This window comes from Penicillium concentricum (genome assembly GCF_028827145.1).
Source record: "Penicillium concentricum strain IBT 3081 chromosome Unknown utg000002l_segment0_segment0, whole genome shotgun sequence".
Taxonomy (NCBI): Eukaryota; Fungi; Ascomycota; class Eurotiomycetes; order Eurotiales; family Aspergillaceae; genus Penicillium; species Penicillium concentricum.
The window spans coordinates 1384945-1403364 of record NW_026622755.1 but is presented as its reverse complement, the minus strand read 5'-3'; the positions used below and the strand labels follow the sequence as shown (position 1 = coordinate 1403364).

Below are 18420 nucleotides of genomic sequence, written 5' to 3'. Positions count from 1 at the left end.
AGATCATTCCCAAGTCAGGAGATCAGGAAACCAGGAAATTCAAGGTATGTGAAACAACTGAATCAGCTTACGGCCAATCGTCGGCTCGATTTCAGTGCCATCGCGAGCGATTTTGATTTCCCGATTCGCATTCCAAGGGTTACGGAGGCCACGAGTGCGCTGAAAGGGCACTCGCTCCGTTGAAATCCATTGAATGCGGAACGGTTTACCAAAGGTTTGGCCCTCTTCTGGATCCTCGGGTTCGAGGGTTTTCTCCACGCTTTTCTCCACGCTTTTCTCCACGATTTTCTCCATGTTCTTCTCCATGGTCTTCTCGTTGGCAGCGTTGTTCTCATCTTCCGACGACTCGACTTCCCAGAAGATAGTACCCCGCACTGAATCATCAATGATTCGGCCTTGGGGCGCTGTCGAGGTCGCCGCTGTCAGGGTCACTTCGAGGTCGTCGGGCCCGGGCGGGGGATCGGGCCGAGATGGCATCTCCAAGGCGAGTTCTTCGTCGTCGCTGATTGGTGACATCATACGCGCGTATCCAAAATATTCACCCGATTTGTTGGCAGAGAAGATTAAATAGACGTAATCGGTGGTCTGGGCAGAAGTCAGTTTCAGGTTAACTGTACTGTATATAGATCTATACTCACCTCAAAAGCCTGATTCATCGCCGCCTCGTTGTGCGACTGCGTAGCCCAAATGCCACTTTGCTTGCTCAGCTCGAGATCCTCTACCGTCAAACTTTTAACAATAAAGTACCGATCGACAAGCCGGGCCGGGGGCGGGTAGTTCCCCGTAGCGGGCGCTGCCGAGCTGAGCTCCGGTGTGATTGTATGTTCCTCGCCCGGGTTCGTAGTAGTCATAGCTGTAGCCGTGGCCGTAGAAATATCGTCCAATCGTCGTGGAGCATGATTCACCATGGGACCTGCCACACCTACAGATCCAGACCCCGGAGCAGTGAACCCCTTTCGCAATCGGCAGACAACACGCACGCCCTGAAATCGGGAGTCGTGAAATCTCGCCAACGCCGAGACACAAGCAGCAGCCGACTTGTAATTCACAAACGCACAATTACTTTTGGAAATTAGAAACACACTCTCGATGTCGTTTGTTGCATCTTGTGAAAAGTGATCCTTGAGATCCATGACGTTGGCTCCTGGGGGAAGGTTTCCGACCCAGAGCGCGTGGCCGGATTGCTTTGGCTTTCGGGGTGGCCCTCGGGGGGTACTCGGGGCGGTCGGGGCGGGTTGCAAAGAGGAAATATTGTCTTTAGATGAATTGCAGGTTAGTAACAGTTTCCAAAGCGAGAGGTCCGGAGAAAAAAAGCTCACCAGAGAGGGGTTGGGGCACTGATTTCATGGGATTCGATCCATCCACGATGGTCTTTGAGACATCGTATTCCAATTCCACCATTCGTTTATCGGCTTCTTTGCGCAAAGAGCCCGGTTTAGATGGGGAACTCGAGGTAGCACGGACTGGGGGTGAAGCCTGGGGCATCTGGCCAGTAGGTACTCCATGTCCGTAAGGGGTCCCGTACGGCGAAGGAGGGTAATAGCCCGAGGCATATGGAGATATTTGCCCGGGACTGAGGTTTTGCATTTGGGTTCCATGTGGCTGGTAATGAGTTCCATGTTGAGGGATCACATATGGCGGATAAGCTGGGTAAGGCATGCCGTATGTCATGCCGGAGTTGTGTCCATACGGAGGCATTGGCATAGGATACATCATGCCTTGCCCATGGGCTGCCGGATACTGATGCATTGACTGATCATATGGGGAACCTTGCGAATGGCCTGGAAGCGAGTATCCCATGCCCATGTTTAAGGGAGAAGAGGCGGTTCCATATCGAGCTTCTGCGAAGCTGGAATGGTGTCTGACATTGGGTCGCGCTGAAGCAGGAGATGCACCTGAGAAGAGATTTAGTCACTAAAAAAAAAGCCTTGGATAGATTTTGAAAGGACTAACCTTGTTCTGATACCGGTGCTGTCCCGTCGGCTGTCTTTTCTGAAGGAACATCGCCCATGGGGGCCGTTTCCTCAACCTTTCAATTGGAGGCTTTTGAAACTATATAGATTTTAGTCACTGTAGAAAATGACCTCGTCGAGATCTTACCTGTAAGTCAATAGCCCAAGGCCACTGTTCTAGCAATTCCACAGCAAGTCAGACTGCTCCCGTGCACGGTAGAAAAGAAGTAGAATGGAGCGTAAAGGGAGTGCAAAGATCAGATTCCAAAGCGAAACTCGAGCTATGCAAGTTAGTTCAGAAATATAAATAGAATGTGTGCTAAGAGAGGAATCGAGGAAGTCGAGGAAATTGAAAGGGGAGAAAAAAAGGAAAAATCAGCGCAGAGACACGCACTAACACCCCTCCTTTTAGACCATGAGCCCAAAGCTCACCAAATTAAAGTAGGTGGGACAATGGAAAAGATATCAGGGAATTATAGAGAAACAGGTAAGATATAGGGGAAGCTTAAGGCTACCTGGAGTCAAGATATGTCAAATGACACAAGAGAACTACCAGATCAAGAGAATATGAAACAAGAGAAAAACGGTAGGGGAAAAATGTTGACATACCTTTCAAAAGGCGTTGTGTTACTTTAGACAAAAGGAGAAAGTGTCTTGATCAATTAAAGAGCCGAGGCTGGAAGCTTTGAAAATTAGAAGATATACAGGAAAAGAGCCCTGGAGAGGCCAAGGAAACTAAATAGTGTATATGTTCATGAACCTGGGGGGTGGGTTAAGGGGAACTGAAGCCAATCAACTATCTTGGCAGAGAGCTGTGGCTGAATATGTCAATGGCTTTCAAAACCTTGGAAGTATAGATATATATAAAAAGAAAAAGAAAAAAAAAGATGGACGGATGGGTTCGGGACCGTATAACAGTTTTATAGTGAAAAGAATATACCGTTTCCAGTCTAGTGATATCCAGAGGGACAAGAGACTGGGACTCTCGGACAAATAAAAAATAAACCGTGTGGCCTGAGGATGGTCATTCATGCGAACAGGTGCAGAGCGTCCTTTTTTTTTCTTTTTTTTCTTTTTTTTCCCTTTTTTTTCCTTTGGGCACTGTGATGGGTATCTAGGCGGGGCCAGCAGAGTTGTCACGATTGGGGGCATATATTATGTTGGGGGAATGAGAAATTGGAGTGTCTTGCCCGAGCCTCCTAAAGCCTAGACCAATGGAAGTTGAATGCATAGATTTGCCACTGGAGAGGAACGGGAAAAGTACCAAGTTGAAAAGAGCCGAAAAAAAAAAAAAGTACCCAATGAGAAAAGGGTATAGCGTATGGAATGAGATGCCAAACTTGTACAACGGTACAGGCGCCAGGCGCCTATCAAACTGGGACAGAATGAGGCTTTGGATCCGACGGAGGCGTTTCATGACAACGGCGTAGACCGATGGGGCTGTTCTGGATACACTCCCACTAGGCTCGATCATAATCCCACCAATGGATATATTCCAATGAATGTTCCAATGAATATTCTAATGGGACTCAGTTCTCGGAGTGGGAGTACAATATTGTAGATTGTTTCCCGAGGTTTAGGCCCATTTTAGAGGCGACATGTGCTACTGTATAATGCAACAGGGCACAATCATCCTAAGGAAAAGCTCCAATATATTGCGTATGTGGTATTGACTCTGGGGCACTGTTTCAGAGTATATGCCGTGGATACGTTGTACCCTTGAGTGGGGATCAATGGAGCTTGGGAAAAAAAAAAAAAAAAAAGAAAAACATAACTATGCACATCGCCGGGGAGTTTTCCCCCTAGCAATGAGCCAATTGAAAGAAGATGTGGGAAGAAGAGACAGAAAAAGGGACAAAAAGCGAAGTGAAGTTGGATCCACCTGATTTATCCATCGGCATCTGATGCCAGCCAATCAGAAGTCAGCATTAGGACTATAGGTATATAGAACTACTTAGGCAACATATATATCTCTGTATAATAGAAAAGAAATAAAAAAAGAGAATAGAATACTTCTTTTCTCATTTGTGCCAATTACATGTGCTCATACCCATACAAGTATATTATGCCATGGGAAGAACCTAGACATATATCCACTAGAACCGGTGGCTTTCTATCAACCCAATCAGTCCTGTTAGAAATAGCCACAGTGACTCTAGAGGCATTTAGGCATTCAACTTTGAATCCCGGTGGGTACCAAATAATGTCTCCAAGTGCTTTGTAGAGTGTGTATAAAGGTACGTTGCATCCGATTAACCCGAGAATGTCTTTCTACAGTCCCAGGGAAGTATGAAATGATATGTGTATTTTGTTCCATGTACATTGTATACATATATATATACATTATATAGATGGTATGATATTCTTCCTATTGGATATCAAGTATCGGACTATTTCTCCGGGTCAGCTGACCAGTCCACTTTATATAGATATGTTAGAAAGTTGTAGACGTCTATCGTATGTTGCATATTCGACTCCGTATCAAGAAATGCATTTTCAACTATGACTCATATTCGTTGCCACACTCCACTATATTAAAGTACACGCCAATTAGATCCGCACATTTCCTGACGAACATCCTACGATCTACAATATATATATATAGTACACCAAGTACATAGAGTGGCCACTGACGCACGTTGATGTATGTGAATCTTCTAGGGTATTCTACCGTACATTTCAAAAGTTAAGGGGATCAGCGATCCCAGGTCTTCTCGAAGGTCTTCAACGCCACATTGACACCTTAGGCGCCACAGCTGACGTCATGGGATTCCTCCACTTCTAGTTATATTGATCTATATCGATCTATACGCTATGACTCGAATTCTATACTCGGAGAATTGCGCCATATACCATGCAGACTCTTAAGCCACAATCATATGTATACTTTTGTATGTGAATGACAATTCTAGCCTTTATGGCTTTGTAATGGCCCCCTATCATAATATACACTCATTGCAGGGATCAGCAGGGTATCTCCGAGACCATATTACGTTCCAAAAGAAATGGACCCCTAGCCACGTCTACATATCTCCATATCCATGTACGGAGTAGGAGTACTCCGTAGACACTTCTATTTTCATCTAGAAAACTGCAGCTCCTTCTATCCCCGGCCACCGCTAGACGCCACAGCCCCACGACGTTGCAGTTCTAGCTCCATGATCGTTGGGATTATCGTCAGCTGCTGGGGTCAGTGTGGATGCGTGGGCGTAACATTGCCACTGTCAGGCAACTTCGTTCTATAGGTACCGTATCAGTATACAGTAGAGAGTATCGATGGTTTGTTTATAGATACGGGAAAGTGGATGACAGCCGAGGAAAGGAAAACAGGGATATGCCAACTAGCTCAATTCGATATATGCCGGAGATAACCATTCAAGGACTTGACCATCACGATTGATTACTGCGATAATTGATTCTCCTCAAAAGCTCGACAAGTACAAGTCGCCCATAACTTCGGACATACACCAGTGCACAACTACATGTGAAACAAAATAATCAAAACGCAGGGCAAAGGGAACAGACCCGACCCATGTTTGAATTTGTCCTAGGAAGACAATAAACCACGAAAGTGGTGAGCAACCATCCAAAAGCAGGATATGCCAGTATCAAGAATTGACACGAACAAGTGAAAAAGAAAGATATCCCCGCTTGCACCTCATAAAAGTCAGAGCCAAAGAGTGGGAGAGAAAAAAACGAAAGAAAGATTCTGACCAGAAACAGAAACGAAAGGAAAAAAAAAAAAAAAAAAAAGTCATCAAGAGGGGAATTTTCATGCGGAATCTCATTAAACACTGATATAATTACGATTATGGGCAGCGCTGATGTGTTAGACGGGGGAATATAGACAAGATGAAGCGCGGGAGGAGAAGCCCTTTATCGATCAATTCCAAGTGAAGCCACTTTTCCCGCAAAGCGGGCGCCAGCGCTTCCTCGTTTGGAGAGCTTCTCTCTGTCTTTGTCCCTGCTCTCTGCGAGAGTTGGAGCGTTGGATGAAGTGGAAGATTCCTTGCTGCGGATAGTTGGCAGAGAGCCCAGGGTATCGTTTGCAGAGGACTTTCCACCTAGCGGCGGTGGAGGCACGCTGAAGGCAGATGGGCGGGCGGTCCGTTGGCTGAGGTAGAGTTTTGCTGCAGGGGATAGAGGGATGGAGGGGGTTGTGGCGGGATCTCGGCGCCGTTTTGGACTAGCAGCTCGGCGATAGGGAATGGAATGGCCTTTGCGCTAGACCTGGCGGCGAGAGTGGTCGGTGGGGAGCCCGGGGACGCAGGATCGGCTGCGGCGAGGGCAAGGAAGGTTGCGTGTGTGTTACGGGAGCGATCGGTGATGTTTACATTGCCACGCAGGGCGAGGCCGTACAGGACACCTTGGATGTCGTTCTTTTTGATTGACGTCAAAAGGGTTTCATCAGGTGTTGCAAAGCGAGAATGTGGTGAAGGCAGATGCTCAACGTAGGCTCGATCAACATATTTGGCGGTGATGAATTTCAACCGGTGTTCTCGTGTAGAACTGGCGCTCGGCTTGAGCGTTTGATCCAGGTTCGCCTCCCAAATCATGTTGCTGACGCGATTGCCAATCTGTAGGAGAATCTCGACGATATCGTTCGAGAAGGAATGTACATCCAATGTGAGAGAGCGGATCTTAGAGATATGCGTGCCCAGAGAGCGGTGAATTCCACTACATTCAATGCAGAGAATGATTCCGAGGTTGATGGACACCCACTCAACCTTGGACGATGATCCGCAATCAGCACACCAGTTGTTGCCTTGGTCCGCATCCCGTACAACCTGCAGAAGTTTTGCGGGATTTTCTTCAAAGTTGTTGCTATCATGACGGACATAGCCCGGGCGCGCACCGACTGTTGTTCGGCGGATGACGCCAGCGTTGTTGCCTGAGCTAGAGGAGGAATAGGAGTGGTGGCCAGACACAGATGAACTTTTCCCTGTTAGAGCGGAGCCAATATCCCGACTGGTTGGCCTATCATTCCTAGATGCGGAGGGAGGTGGAGTCTCTTGGCCTTCAACCGCACTCTGCAGCGCGTTGTTGATAGACCTGATCCAATTGGACATGTCGTCCTCAGACGTGGCTTGATAAATACGTTTGAACTGGGGTGTGATCACTTCAAAGCAGAAGCGTCGTTCTGCATTTCGAGCTTCACGGACGGACGCCATGCGCAGATCGATGGGGTCCATGTGTAGATCCAGCTTTTGTTTCCAGTTGCTATACTCGGATAATTTTCCTTGATCCAAGACAATCCAAAATCTGACAAGGTTAGAAGTTGGGTCAACCATTCATGCGCTTGTACTTACTTGTGCCATGCCTGTTTGTTGATCCCCTTGGGGTCAATGTGAGACCCCGGACGGGACAGTGCCCACAGGAGTCCTTCTTTCCGCTGTTGGCCACTGCTTCGATCAGACCCAAGACTGTTCTGTTCCTCGAGGTCTCGAATACCCTTGAAGCGATTCTGGCCCGCAGTGCTGACCGCCGTCGGGTTTGATGTGGGTGCACTGATCCCTGTGGCTGATGCAACCGACCCTGCATTTGCTTGAGACGAAACCGATGAGGTGTTGCTAATGACCCCTCGGAGCTGGGAGCCAGTGCTATCAGCTCGACCAAGCTCGACCTCGGCAGAAGGACCACCGTTGACAGTCCCAGGAGAGATAGCAGGTACACTCGTCGCACTGGCCACTACGTCGGGCTCGAGGTATGGATTACTACCATTTTCCAGAGCCCGGCGCTTCTCTTCGCGCTCTGTACGCTGGAATTGGAACTCCTTGTCGGCCTGGTCCACCTCGTGTATTAGGGCATCCAGTTGAGGAGTCATTCCTTCAACATTTTTGGCGGCTAACAGGAAATTCTTGGCCTGGCAGCTTGCATACTTGGTAAGATGTGAGAGAACCTCTTGTTCTTTGCGACCTCCGTGGAGATCTTGCATAAACGAGGAGTAATCAAATCGCCTCAGTTCGAAATTCCGGCGTTTGGCTTGATACTTTGAATCGCTCTCGGCACGCTTCTTCTCTTTCAGCGAATCCTGCCGCTGGCCTAGATACCGACTGACGTATGCGTAATAGTCGCGGCTCTCTTCGTCCCACTCCTTCCTTTTGGCTTCTGCTTGTTTAATGTCGTTATTATATAGCTTGACTAGAGGATCAATCACGAGCTTCTGAAGTTGCACCGTGTTGAGCTGCTCGTAGTTCAAAATCTGGCGAGCGATCTTCTCGAAGTAATGATCTAACGCAGGCTGAATGGCATTTGCATTGGACGTAGACGCATCGTTCAATGAGCCTATGAACGCCTCCATGGCCTCGTTGCAATTGGCTTGCGCTAGCTGCGCGCTCTCGGCTTTCTTGAGCACTTTTTTGATTTTGCTTCGCATGTTGCTCGTCTTCGACTCTAGCGCTTTCATAGTCGCTCGGAACAAGGGTCCATCCTCGACTCCGCTCATCTCATCGCCTGCCCGCGAATGGGGAAGGTCCACCTTGGCTGGTGGTGGGGGAGGGGGCACAGACGGCGGAGGGGGCGGGAGAGATTTCTCTGGCTCAGGCGGAATAGTGGAGGGATTCGGGTGGGTGGATTCGGCATCGCTATAGTAAGATAGGACAGACTGAGTTGATGAAATACGAGAGCGCGGGAAAGTGGGTAACTCCAGGTTGGGCGATGAGATATGAGGACTCGGCAAGGGACGATTGGAGTTGTGCACCCAGAAGGAAAAATGGGCGAGGGTGTTGAGGCGGTTTGTTCTTTGGTCGTAATCCAAGAAGCTGCAGCTGTTGCGCCAGCCGCCACCTTTGTCCTCCGTTGCCTTTGGAGGCTTCCATCTCCATGACCATTCGAACGACACGGATGGACTGCCACCAGTAGAGTAATCCCCAATTAGCTGGACATTAGAATTATTCTGAAGGTTAGGGTTCGCATGGAACTCTCTCGTGATCAAATTATCCAGTTCCTTCGAGTTGGATGCGTGAGCGAACGTGAGGCCCGTGAGACTGGTGTCTGCCACCTCGGGCATAGTCGTTGAGACACCATTGACGGAGTTTGGAGCATTGCCGGTCTGTGTCTGACGAATGATAAATGTGAATTTGAAGATCAGCTCCTCATCATTCGATAGCCGTAGCATGAACGTCGGGATCGGAGCGGCGGAGGGGGTGTCGGGGTCCTATATTTTTGAGTCTTGTTAGCTAGGCGATCCCGATACATCCAGGCTGTCGGACACTGCATACCTGTATATATTCGATCGGAGTATCGTCGCCGGCATCGCGCTTGGCTACGAACCTCGCCGCAGGGAACGCGTTGGGGGATAGAGTCAAAAGACGACGTCTTGGGTTGCTTATCGTGACGGATGCGATCGAGACTACAGGAATTTCATCAGTCAAAGGACAAGAGTTTCAGCGATCTTTCAACTTACAGCGATTCTGATCTTTGAAAAACAAGTTCCCCGCATCGTCAAGGCGGCTGGCAACATTCCCCATGATGGCAAATGGATCTCAAGAAAACCGAAGACCAATCGTTGGCCATCGACGGTCTGCGAAGTTGCAGTCGGATGGCCTTTGTATCGAAGCGTGTAAAGGTGAGGAATCATTCAGTGGGTGCTTTAAAGGGGGATGAGAGAGAGAGAGAGCTAAGATCTGAAGGAGGGGCGAGTGTGTCGGATAAATGCGTAGGCAACACCTATAGTGTCATTTTAGTTGAAAGCTTCTTTTTTCTTTAATTTCTTCTGTTATATTGATAGTTCTATTTATATTTCATTTATATATATATATCTATATATAAATGAATTATCTTTTAGTTTTGGACTTTAAAAGGTAGTATATTTCAAGGGACTACTATGATAGTCTCACTTCCAACTCATGCTATACATTTAAGAACTTTCTAAATATCATTGTATTAATAAAAACTAGACAATACACAACAGCAAAACAGCCTGGTATCAAGAAATTAATCGTAAACGTCGTGAAGACTCGGGTTTAAACCAAGTAGAATCGAAAATGATACGTGGCCCTCGAGACCCAAGAAAAAAAAGAGGAAAAGAATATCAAGTCGCAAGTCGACTTTTCCCATGATGGTCAGTGGTGATGGCACCAGTCGATACGGGGCGCTCATGGCTAGAGAAGTACCGATGCTTGTGCTTATGACCATCGGGCTTCTCATCCGCTTCGACCCACCGCATTACCTGTCCTCGTAGATCACGCATCTCGTGGATACGTCGGGAAAGATCTCCTCGTTGCTTGGATTGACCACTGCGCTCGTTGAGCTCATCCTCTTCCGAGCTGGAGATTGACAGTGAAGATGCGCTGCTTTGTTGGAGGAAGGTAATGACATTGCCTGCGTTCTTCTTGAATTCGCGCTGCTCCTCCTTCAATTTTCCCATTCGTTCCGCATCCGCCTGGCAGTCCAGAGTTGTAACATGGAGACCGGGGAAGTTGGAGGAGATGAATTCCTGTAGGAGTGGTAGCTTCTCCGCGTTGGGACGGTAAGTTCCACTGTCATTATCAATAAAGAGTTCATAGTCCGCTGGATCGGTCGAGATAGGGATCCCTTCTTCGGTTTGGTCCAGATCCTCGCCCTCGTTGTGGTCCTCATCTTCCTCCACGGGAAACTGGTGTGTAGGCATTGTGCTTGATTCTGCATTCTCCGCATTCTCTGCATTCTGTGCGCGCTCTGCACGCCCTTCTGGGGAATCACGACGATGGCGATGCTTGCGCCGTCGAAGGAAGAATTCACCCGAGTACGCGATATAGATGGACACATCACTATGCATGGTATGCTTGCTCAGCATATCGATGCCAAATTCTTTGCCGGTCTCGGTGAACCGGAGTTGTCCGTCCAAGGTGAGCACGTAGGTGAAGATCCGTCCACCCTGGCCATAGTGCGCAAATTCCAAAAACTTCTGGGCAAGTTCACGGCAAGGCGTCTGGAAGGACCCGTGCAAGGTAGTACGATCAAAATTGTAGATGCGCTGGTGTTGATGATGGAGCGCTTTATGCAGGATACGCCCTCGTAGACTTTGCGACTGAAACATTCCCGCCACGAATGGCTTGAACTCTACATAGCGATGGTATAACTCTGCAGGGATGGGGCCTGAGAGCTGCATCTGAATCGCTTGGAAACTATTTGAGGGGTCAGTATAGACATGGCCTAGGCGGAACGGGAAGGACACACTTGTAACGGCTAATAGAGCCACTGCCATCTTTGCTTTGGACCTGGTCTTTGATGCCAGCCAGCCGTCCGATCATAGGAGAAAAATGCTTAAACCAATGGTTGGGACCGATGGTGTACATATGAGCCCCCTCTGTGCCAGGGGTCTTGCCGAGGCATTCGATACTGACCACCAACCAAGATTCCTTCTGATGACCAGTCGCAAAAGCCGAGATATTAGTAAAGACGTAGACGCGCTTACTCCCAAAGCGTTTTTTGACCTTGAAGGATTTCTCCTTGAAACCTGCCCAGTCCTCCGAGAGAGTAGGAACGTCGATGAAAGCGATTCCCAGCTTATCATCATGATCCGCAGGGTCCTCATCCATGAGATGACATTTCAACTGAAACCCCGAGGCGGGGACATTTGCGACAATCCACTCGCATTCCCAGGTGGGGTTCATGTCCTTGCGTACGGTCGGGGTGCGAAAGCGTACGACGGGGTCTTGTTTATGACGCTTCGGCAGGTCGACTACCATGTGCGCGGAGACATAGGGATCGGAGGAGAAACTGCCAAAATCCGCGATGGGCAGGTCCGCTGCGCGATGGAAAGTAATCTTGAGGGTGTAGCCTGGTGGGGCAGGAGGGATGGGAGTGGCATCGAAGCCTCCGGCAGGCTTTGACTCTTCCTTCATAGTGAACCGACGATGTATCTTGTCAGCCTTCTCGACAAATTTGGGGCCATATTTGTCAATTGGATGGATAGGTAATGACCGAGGTTGGGAGTCCATGGCTGATAAATAAATTCCCGGTAAAAAATAAGAAGAACAGCCATGTAAGAGATAAAAAGAGGGCCAAGCTTTCAGCCTTACAAATGATGAACGATCCCGTAAAAGGAGAAGATGATCCCAGGCAACAGAGATTATATTTGCCAAGACCGAGGTACCTTTTTGTATATGACCTCACTTGAATCTATTGGCTCTTGGTGCCTGAGTTGGAGTCAGCCCTATATTTATTACGTTCCTTAAACATATATCCACATAGGAAAAAATTGGAGTTTTTTTTTTGGTTTCATATTGAAGAGTAGAATTTGGATTAAAGGCACAAATGCTACAAAAATAATGAGATCATGAGCATCATAAGAAGAAAAAAAGGACTCCTTGCATGACTGACGAATGTGGCGTATTCAAGTTGGAGAACACTTAGGTTCCTCGGAATAGGAACTGCATGTCTTCCGGTGTCAATTTTTCCAAGGCTGCCGCTTGATCTTTATTCAGGGTACCCCGGATGAGGTTGGCTTTCTTCTCTTGAAGTTGAATGATTCGTGACTCGACCGAGTCTTCAATACAGAGTCGAGTGACCACACAAGGTCGTTGTTGACCAATTCGGTGACTGCGATCGGCACTTTGCCATTCCGCCGCAGGATTCCACCATGGGTCAATAATAAAAACTCGGGAAGCTTCCGTGAGGTTGAGGGCCACTCCACCAGCCTTGAGAGAGACTAAGAAAACCTCAACCTCGGGCTTAGTCATGAAATGCTCAATGGATTTTTGCCGCTGTGCTGGGGTCATCGATCCATCCAGCATAACGGTATTGAACCCGGCATGGCGTAGCCGCCATTCGACCAGTTGCAGCATGGATGTGAATTGGGAGAAGATGATGGATTTAGGGGTATGACTTTTGCTTCGCTCCTTGAAGAGTTCGTAGAGGAGCATCTCGATTTTCGTGGACGAGGTCCAACTCTCCATGGAGATGCGGTTGATGATGGAATTCTTCTTGACAGATTCTTCATATTCTGTGAGCGTGGGTTGTTCCAAATCAATGGAAAGAGCGATATGGCACCGTGGGCAGTCAACATGCTTGCTATCATCCTGGAAAGACTGGATATAGTCCTTGGCACATTGACGACAGAACTCATGATGGCACTGAGACCGAATGGCATCTTCTGCAGGCTCGTCACAGACGCTGCACACGGCAATGTTGAACCCGGCTTGCACTTTTTTCTTCAAAATGAGATCGGGATGGTTGGCAACTTGCCGCATCTGCATGATCAATCCGAAGATGTTGGCATAGTTGTTCAACATGACACCCTCGCTGACATAGGTATCGAATTTTCTGGTCGAGTTTGTCATGATGCTGCGTGAGAAATCTTGTTCGATCTCGCCGAAGAATTCATTGTGCAACGTGATACGTTTAGGTGGGAGCTCCATAGACTTTGTATGCTGTTGCTTCATCCGGCGGAGCATGATATGATCAGTGATGAGACGCAGCTTGTCGAGCCCGTCTTTGCGTTGTTGCTGAGTTTTTCCCTCGATGATTGGGTTGAGAATCTCCTTGTTGAAGATTGAGATATGCATAAAACCAGTGTGAGAGCACTCGGTACACCGTCCCTCTTTAGTCGAGGTCCACTGGAGCTGTTCGCAATCGCACTGCTTACAAAAGTAGCATGCGAATGGTTTGACTTGTAAAAAGCGTAGAAGGGAAAAGAATTCTCCAATCCGGTTCTGCACGGGTGTGCCCGATAGGCACCATTTGTAATTAGCCTCCAAGGCAAAACATGCCTTGGCAACACCCGTGGTGCGCGATTTGATACTATGCGCCTCGTCAAGAATGAGGCGGTGGTAGTGGATTGCGTGAATGACACTATCTGCTTTGACTATCGTCTCGCCGCGAGTGAAGCCTTTCTCCTGCTTGCGGTAAATGGATTCGAGACTTGCATAGGAAATCATGATGACATCGTATTTGCGAATTTCAGCTGATGGCAACTTCTTGATTTTCGCGTCGGAATTGTGATAGACCAAGACTTTCAGCTTGCCATCCGTGTATTCTTTGATCTCGGATACCCACTGCATCAAAGCAACCGGTGGCACGAGGACGAGAGTCGGGTCAGGCTGGGGGAAATCGGACATGATGAGTGAAACTGCTTGGATGGTCTTTCCCATGCCCATCTCATCACCCAACAAACCACCTTTGTATTGAGTCTTTTCCTGTTCTATCATCCAGTTCAAACCCTCTAGTTGGAATGGCTTGAGTTTGCGAGTTATGGAGACAGGTTGCTTGGCTTCCTTTGGCGGGATAATCGGCTGTGCTTTGAGCGCATCCCACATGGTACCAATCGTGGGATGCTTATGCACAAGGTTTTTTCGGTCTCTTTCTACCTGGGTGATGGTCAGTCATGTCAAGGCACGTAGAAAAATAATCCGACTTACACGGCGAGATTTCCGCTGCTCTTCCCAACTTGGGGGCAGGTCTCCTTCAGAGTCGTGAAGATTGTCATCGAGGTCTTCTCCAAAAGAAAGGGGAGACTCGACTTCTAGGGGATCCTCTGAGGCATCCGACCCAGCAACGCCAAAAGGAAGTAACCCGGGTGGCTCGGGGCTCAGCGGAGAGAAGAACACCGGGCTAGAATCTGGGTCCAAGTCGTATTCCTTGTGCTCATCAATGAATTTGTCTACAAGCAAACGAGCTTCTGTTGTCGGGCGTGGGTACTCATATTCTTCCATTTGGAGGGCATGGGCCAGCGCAGTATCGGAAGCCTCGAGGTCGGTTTGGACAGACAGAGCACCTGTAGGCCGTTTTGTCATCCTTTTCTGGGAGGCACGAGCCAGTGGAACATCAGAGGCATCGTCATCATCGGCCAAAGCAGCGGCGGATCGTTTTCTTCCTCTTTTAGAAGATCCTAGAGATAATGCGCTTGACTGTAGTTTCTTTACGCGATCGGCGGCATTGATACGCGCCGAAGTCTTGGCCACAATCTTAGTGTCAGGTTCGGTACCTGCAGCACCAACGCTGGTAGCGGGGGTACTATAGCCCGTCGACAGATTCCCAAGCGAACTCCGAGAATTAGAGTCACTAGGTGACTCATTTTTCACGGGCACGACCACCGCAATTCCCGAAGCAGAATTGTCTGGTGCCACCGAGTCCGATAGACCGACACAGTCATCCTCATCCTCGGAATCTTGGATGACGCGAGGGCGTGACTGAGAAAGGGATGACCCACCGGCTCGTAAAGTTCCTGATCGACTTGATCGACGGAGGGGGATGAATTCCTCAATGACGTTTCACTGAATTGTGAATCGTCTTCTGAATCAGGGATTGTGGTTCTGGGTCTCAGATTGTGCCTCATATTGAAACCGAGCGGATGTAGAGAGCGGTGAAACAAGAGATTCGAAAATTGAATGTGATATTAAGCTATGATAATAGATCTTGTTAGCCAAGTTTGAAGGAATATATAGGGAAATAACATTGGGGGAGGAAAGTACTTAGAGAGTAAGACAACTGCACTTTGTGTTATGAATATGGGGATAGGAAAGAAAAGAAATGACAGATAGGATACGAGAAAGCAGAGATGGGAATGAAAGATTTCCCCGGGAAATTTAAGGAAAGGAAATCAAAAGGAGCTGGAGAGAGAAGATGAAGTCAGAGACAGGTGCCTGAACCAGAAAATTTCCTCGGAATCTTCCGATTCACCTTGTTTTTTTTTTCTCTGGTGGCAAATATCTATCAACATCATCAAGTATCAAAGGTTTCTCTCTCTCTCTCTCTCTCTATCTCTCCCTCTTTCTTGGTGTATCCTTCATATCCTTCATATCCCCTTTCCCCATATCCCGTGTCTTATCTCAGATAAGACCGCGTTAAGTGAAACGCGAAATCGCCACGGGTCCAGTGACTTGGGCCCAGACCGACTTTGAGCCTCACTTTCACATTTCAACATGTGAGTATTTCTATCGTACATGATTGTATTCAAACTGACTTTATAAAGGACAGGAAGGAGACGGCAAAGGCCAACTCAGCCTCAGGGAATTCGGGGCCCGTATGTTTTGCTTCCCTTCGCCTTATCACCCAAAGATTAACCGCAACTCTAGACGCTCTGCCTTGACTGACTATCTTGCTGTATGTTGCCTTTCTTCCATGATGTGGCTAGGCTGACTGATTCTAGTCAAATAATATCTCAGCCCAACAAATTCGGGATGATTGGGACCGCCGGCAAGCCGAGGCACAGCGCCAGCCTGACCAACCTGACCAGCCTGACCAAGCTGAACAATCATCCAATGCACCTGAAGATTCTAGGTCGCCGTCAGTTCTGGTGTCACCGGAGGACCCGATCAAAAAGCGCAAGCGCGAGCAAGCCATTGCAAAGATAAAAAATAGCAAGGAGTTTGCTAAGCGCAAGGCCCGCCTTAGTGGCGATTACGATGACGAGGACGACGACGACTTCCTTGCGCTGCAGATCCATGAAGAAAAGAACCAACCGAAACCGGGCCAGCTTGCAAATTGTGAGATCTGCGACAAGCGTTTTACCGTGACCCCCTACAGCAAGGCCGGTCCGAATGGAGGCTTGCTTTGTGTTGATTGCTCTAAGAAGCAAAAGGCCGATGATAAAAAGCCCCTAGCCAAGAAGCGTGGCCCTGGAATCGGACGACGTCAAAATCAAGCTAATCTACTTGATGGGTTGACTCCCCATGGTACTCAAAGTCTGCTGGAAACCTGCATCAAGGTATGTCCATGGCATTCTAGGCTCCAGGGCATTGAGCAAGGAGTGCTAATCATCTTATAGAAAGTGGCAGATTATATCCATGATATTGAGGACTTTGGTGATTTGCCTCCGTCATTGCTAGTACGTCTCGGCCAGATCTTGTCTAGAAGGCGGGCCGTGACCTCACGGACCCTAGATCTGTTCTTACGACCTCATTACACATCCATCGACCTGTTCGACTGTGCTAGTAAGTCGAATTTATTTTCTCTCTCTGAATCAAAGAAGGTCTAACCAGTGGCTAGAACTCGGCACGGATGATTACCACAAGATCCTGGCTTCCATGCCTCGTCTTACAAGGGTCAACCTTCGGTTCACCACGCCAATGAAGGACCAGATTTTCCATTATATGATGGAGCGTGATATGGAGATCAGAGATCTCCATCTGGATGGGCCAAACCTTGTGACCGATGCCTGTTGGCGCCAACTTTTCATGAAACTTGGTCATCGTTTCCTGAGCTTCAAGCTGTGGAACCTAGATTCTGCCTTCGATAACCAAACAGCTCGAGTGATGTACCTTCATTGCCCCAACCTTCAGCGACTGAAACTGAAGTTTTTACACAAAATCGACAATGAGATGCTTCAGGGGATTTCGACACTCAAGTCCCTTCAGCATTTGTCGCTGCGTTTTCTGCACGAGACCGAGCTCAAGACCGAGCCCCTCCTTGAAATCATGAGTAGCGTTGGTCCTCAGCTGGAAACTCTATCTCTGGAGGAATTCGAGTTGGTTGATGATCGACTTTTACAGCATATCCATGAGCATTGCCGTCATCTGACCAAGCTTCGTCTTACTCTCAACTCAACCTTCACCGATAAAGGTTTAGCCGCGTTATTCACAGGCTGGTCTAATCCGGCCCTTACCTATGTCGACTTGAACTCCCTCCGGGACGTGGACATGACGAATCCTGCCGGTCCGGAGGAGCCTATTGGGCTTGCATCTGACGGGTTCGTTGCGCTTATGGAACATTCAGGCTCGAAGATTCAATACTTGAACATCTCATCGTGCCGTCACGTTTCATACAACGCGTTCGAACAGGTTTTCGCAGAAGGCAAAATGTATCCCAATCTCAAATATCTTGATATTTCCTTTAGCACTGCCGTGGACGACTACCTTGCGCAGTGCATCTTCCGGTGCTGCCCGGCCCTTCAGAGACTGGTTGTCTTTGCCTGCTTCAAGATTCGAGATGTCCACATTCCCAGGGGACTTGCTCTGATCGGTACCGTTGGAGCGACTATCAAAATCGACGGAATCACCCAGACGGAGACAATTTGAGTGGCGGGTGGATTGACAGAACCATTTTTCTTCCTTTTTCCCGCCTCTGTAATTTAGCGATATTGTGATCCAGCATATGTATCTGGAATCCGAAAAAATGCAGGTAAAACTGACTTTACATTGCCTATTGGAATATATCTTAGCTCAATATGACATTACACCACGCTAGGCAACGGCTACTTGCTGTTTTAGTTATTTTGAGCAGAATTTTAGTGAGCTCGTGATCTTTTTCTGTCATTTCCATATGCTCCCTGATCACGAACTCCCTAAGCACTCATGGTTAGGGATCTGCTCAACCTTTAGGGTGCTCAGGGTAGAGAGGGATGTCGTGTCCTGTTATGTCTGATTGTATAATATAGCTAATTGTAAGCTAAGATCCTTCTGTTAGCTAGACCACACTCAAGCCCTTTCACTTAAAGAGGTCCACCAACCCGTAGCTCCTGAGTAAATTCTGATGAACCTTCCAACTAAAACATCTAGCCTATTTCCATCACCAAAAAGCAATACTGGCAAAAAATTTAGCGAGCTAT

General features: G+C 48.1%; 5 protein-coding genes across 5 annotated transcripts; 1 reads left to right on the top strand and 4 right to left on the bottom strand.

Moving 5' to 3' along the window:
• Positions 1-39: 39 nt before the first annotated feature.
• On the bottom strand, positions 40-2011 carry N7517_004111 (putative YT521-B-like splicing factor; the record flags this gene model as incomplete). Its single annotated transcript, XM_056721841.1, has 4 exons — positions 40-585; positions 639-1255; positions 1320-1895; positions 1954-2011. 4 exons carry the CDS (start codon positions 2009-2011, stop codon positions 40-42), a joined length of 1797 nt encoding a protein of 598 aa, XP_056578091.1.
• A 3817-nt stretch (positions 2012-5828) lies between these two features.
• N7517_004110 (putative ARF GTPase activator (Csx2)) lies at positions 5829-9421 on the bottom strand (the record flags this gene model as incomplete). The annotated part of the gene is made up of 5 exons (XM_056721840.1): positions 5829-6138; positions 6183-7214; positions 7262-9108; positions 9173-9303; positions 9358-9421. The coding sequence occupies 5 exons, from the start codon at positions 9419-9421 to the stop codon at positions 5829-5831; spliced, it is 3384 nt and encodes a 1127-aa protein (XP_056578090.1).
• A 563-nt stretch (positions 9422-9984) lies between these two features.
• Positions 9985-11875, bottom strand: N7517_004109 (C2 domain protein; the record flags this gene model as incomplete). Its single annotated transcript, XM_056721839.1, has 2 exons — positions 9985-11059; positions 11112-11875. The coding sequence occupies 2 exons, from the start codon at positions 11873-11875 to the stop codon at positions 9985-9987; spliced, it is 1839 nt and encodes a 612-aa protein (XP_056578089.1).
• A 411-nt stretch (positions 11876-12286) lies between these two features.
• On the bottom strand, positions 12287-15210 carry N7517_004108 (DNA repair protein RAD16; the record flags this gene model as incomplete). The annotated part of the gene is made up of 3 exons (XM_056721838.1): positions 12287-14242; positions 14294-15064; positions 15118-15210. The coding sequence occupies 3 exons, from the start codon at positions 15208-15210 to the stop codon at positions 12287-12289; spliced, it is 2820 nt and encodes a 939-aa protein (XP_056578088.1).
• Positions 15211-15899: 689 nt separating this feature from the next.
• On the top strand, positions 15900-17890 carry rad7 (uncharacterized protein; the record flags this gene model as incomplete). Its single annotated transcript, XM_056721837.1, has 4 exons — positions 15900-15977; positions 16024-16581; positions 16642-16807; positions 16863-17890. 4 exons carry the CDS (start codon positions 15900-15902, stop codon positions 17888-17890), a joined length of 1830 nt encoding a protein of 609 aa, XP_056578087.1.
• Positions 17891-18420: the final 530 nt, after the last annotated feature.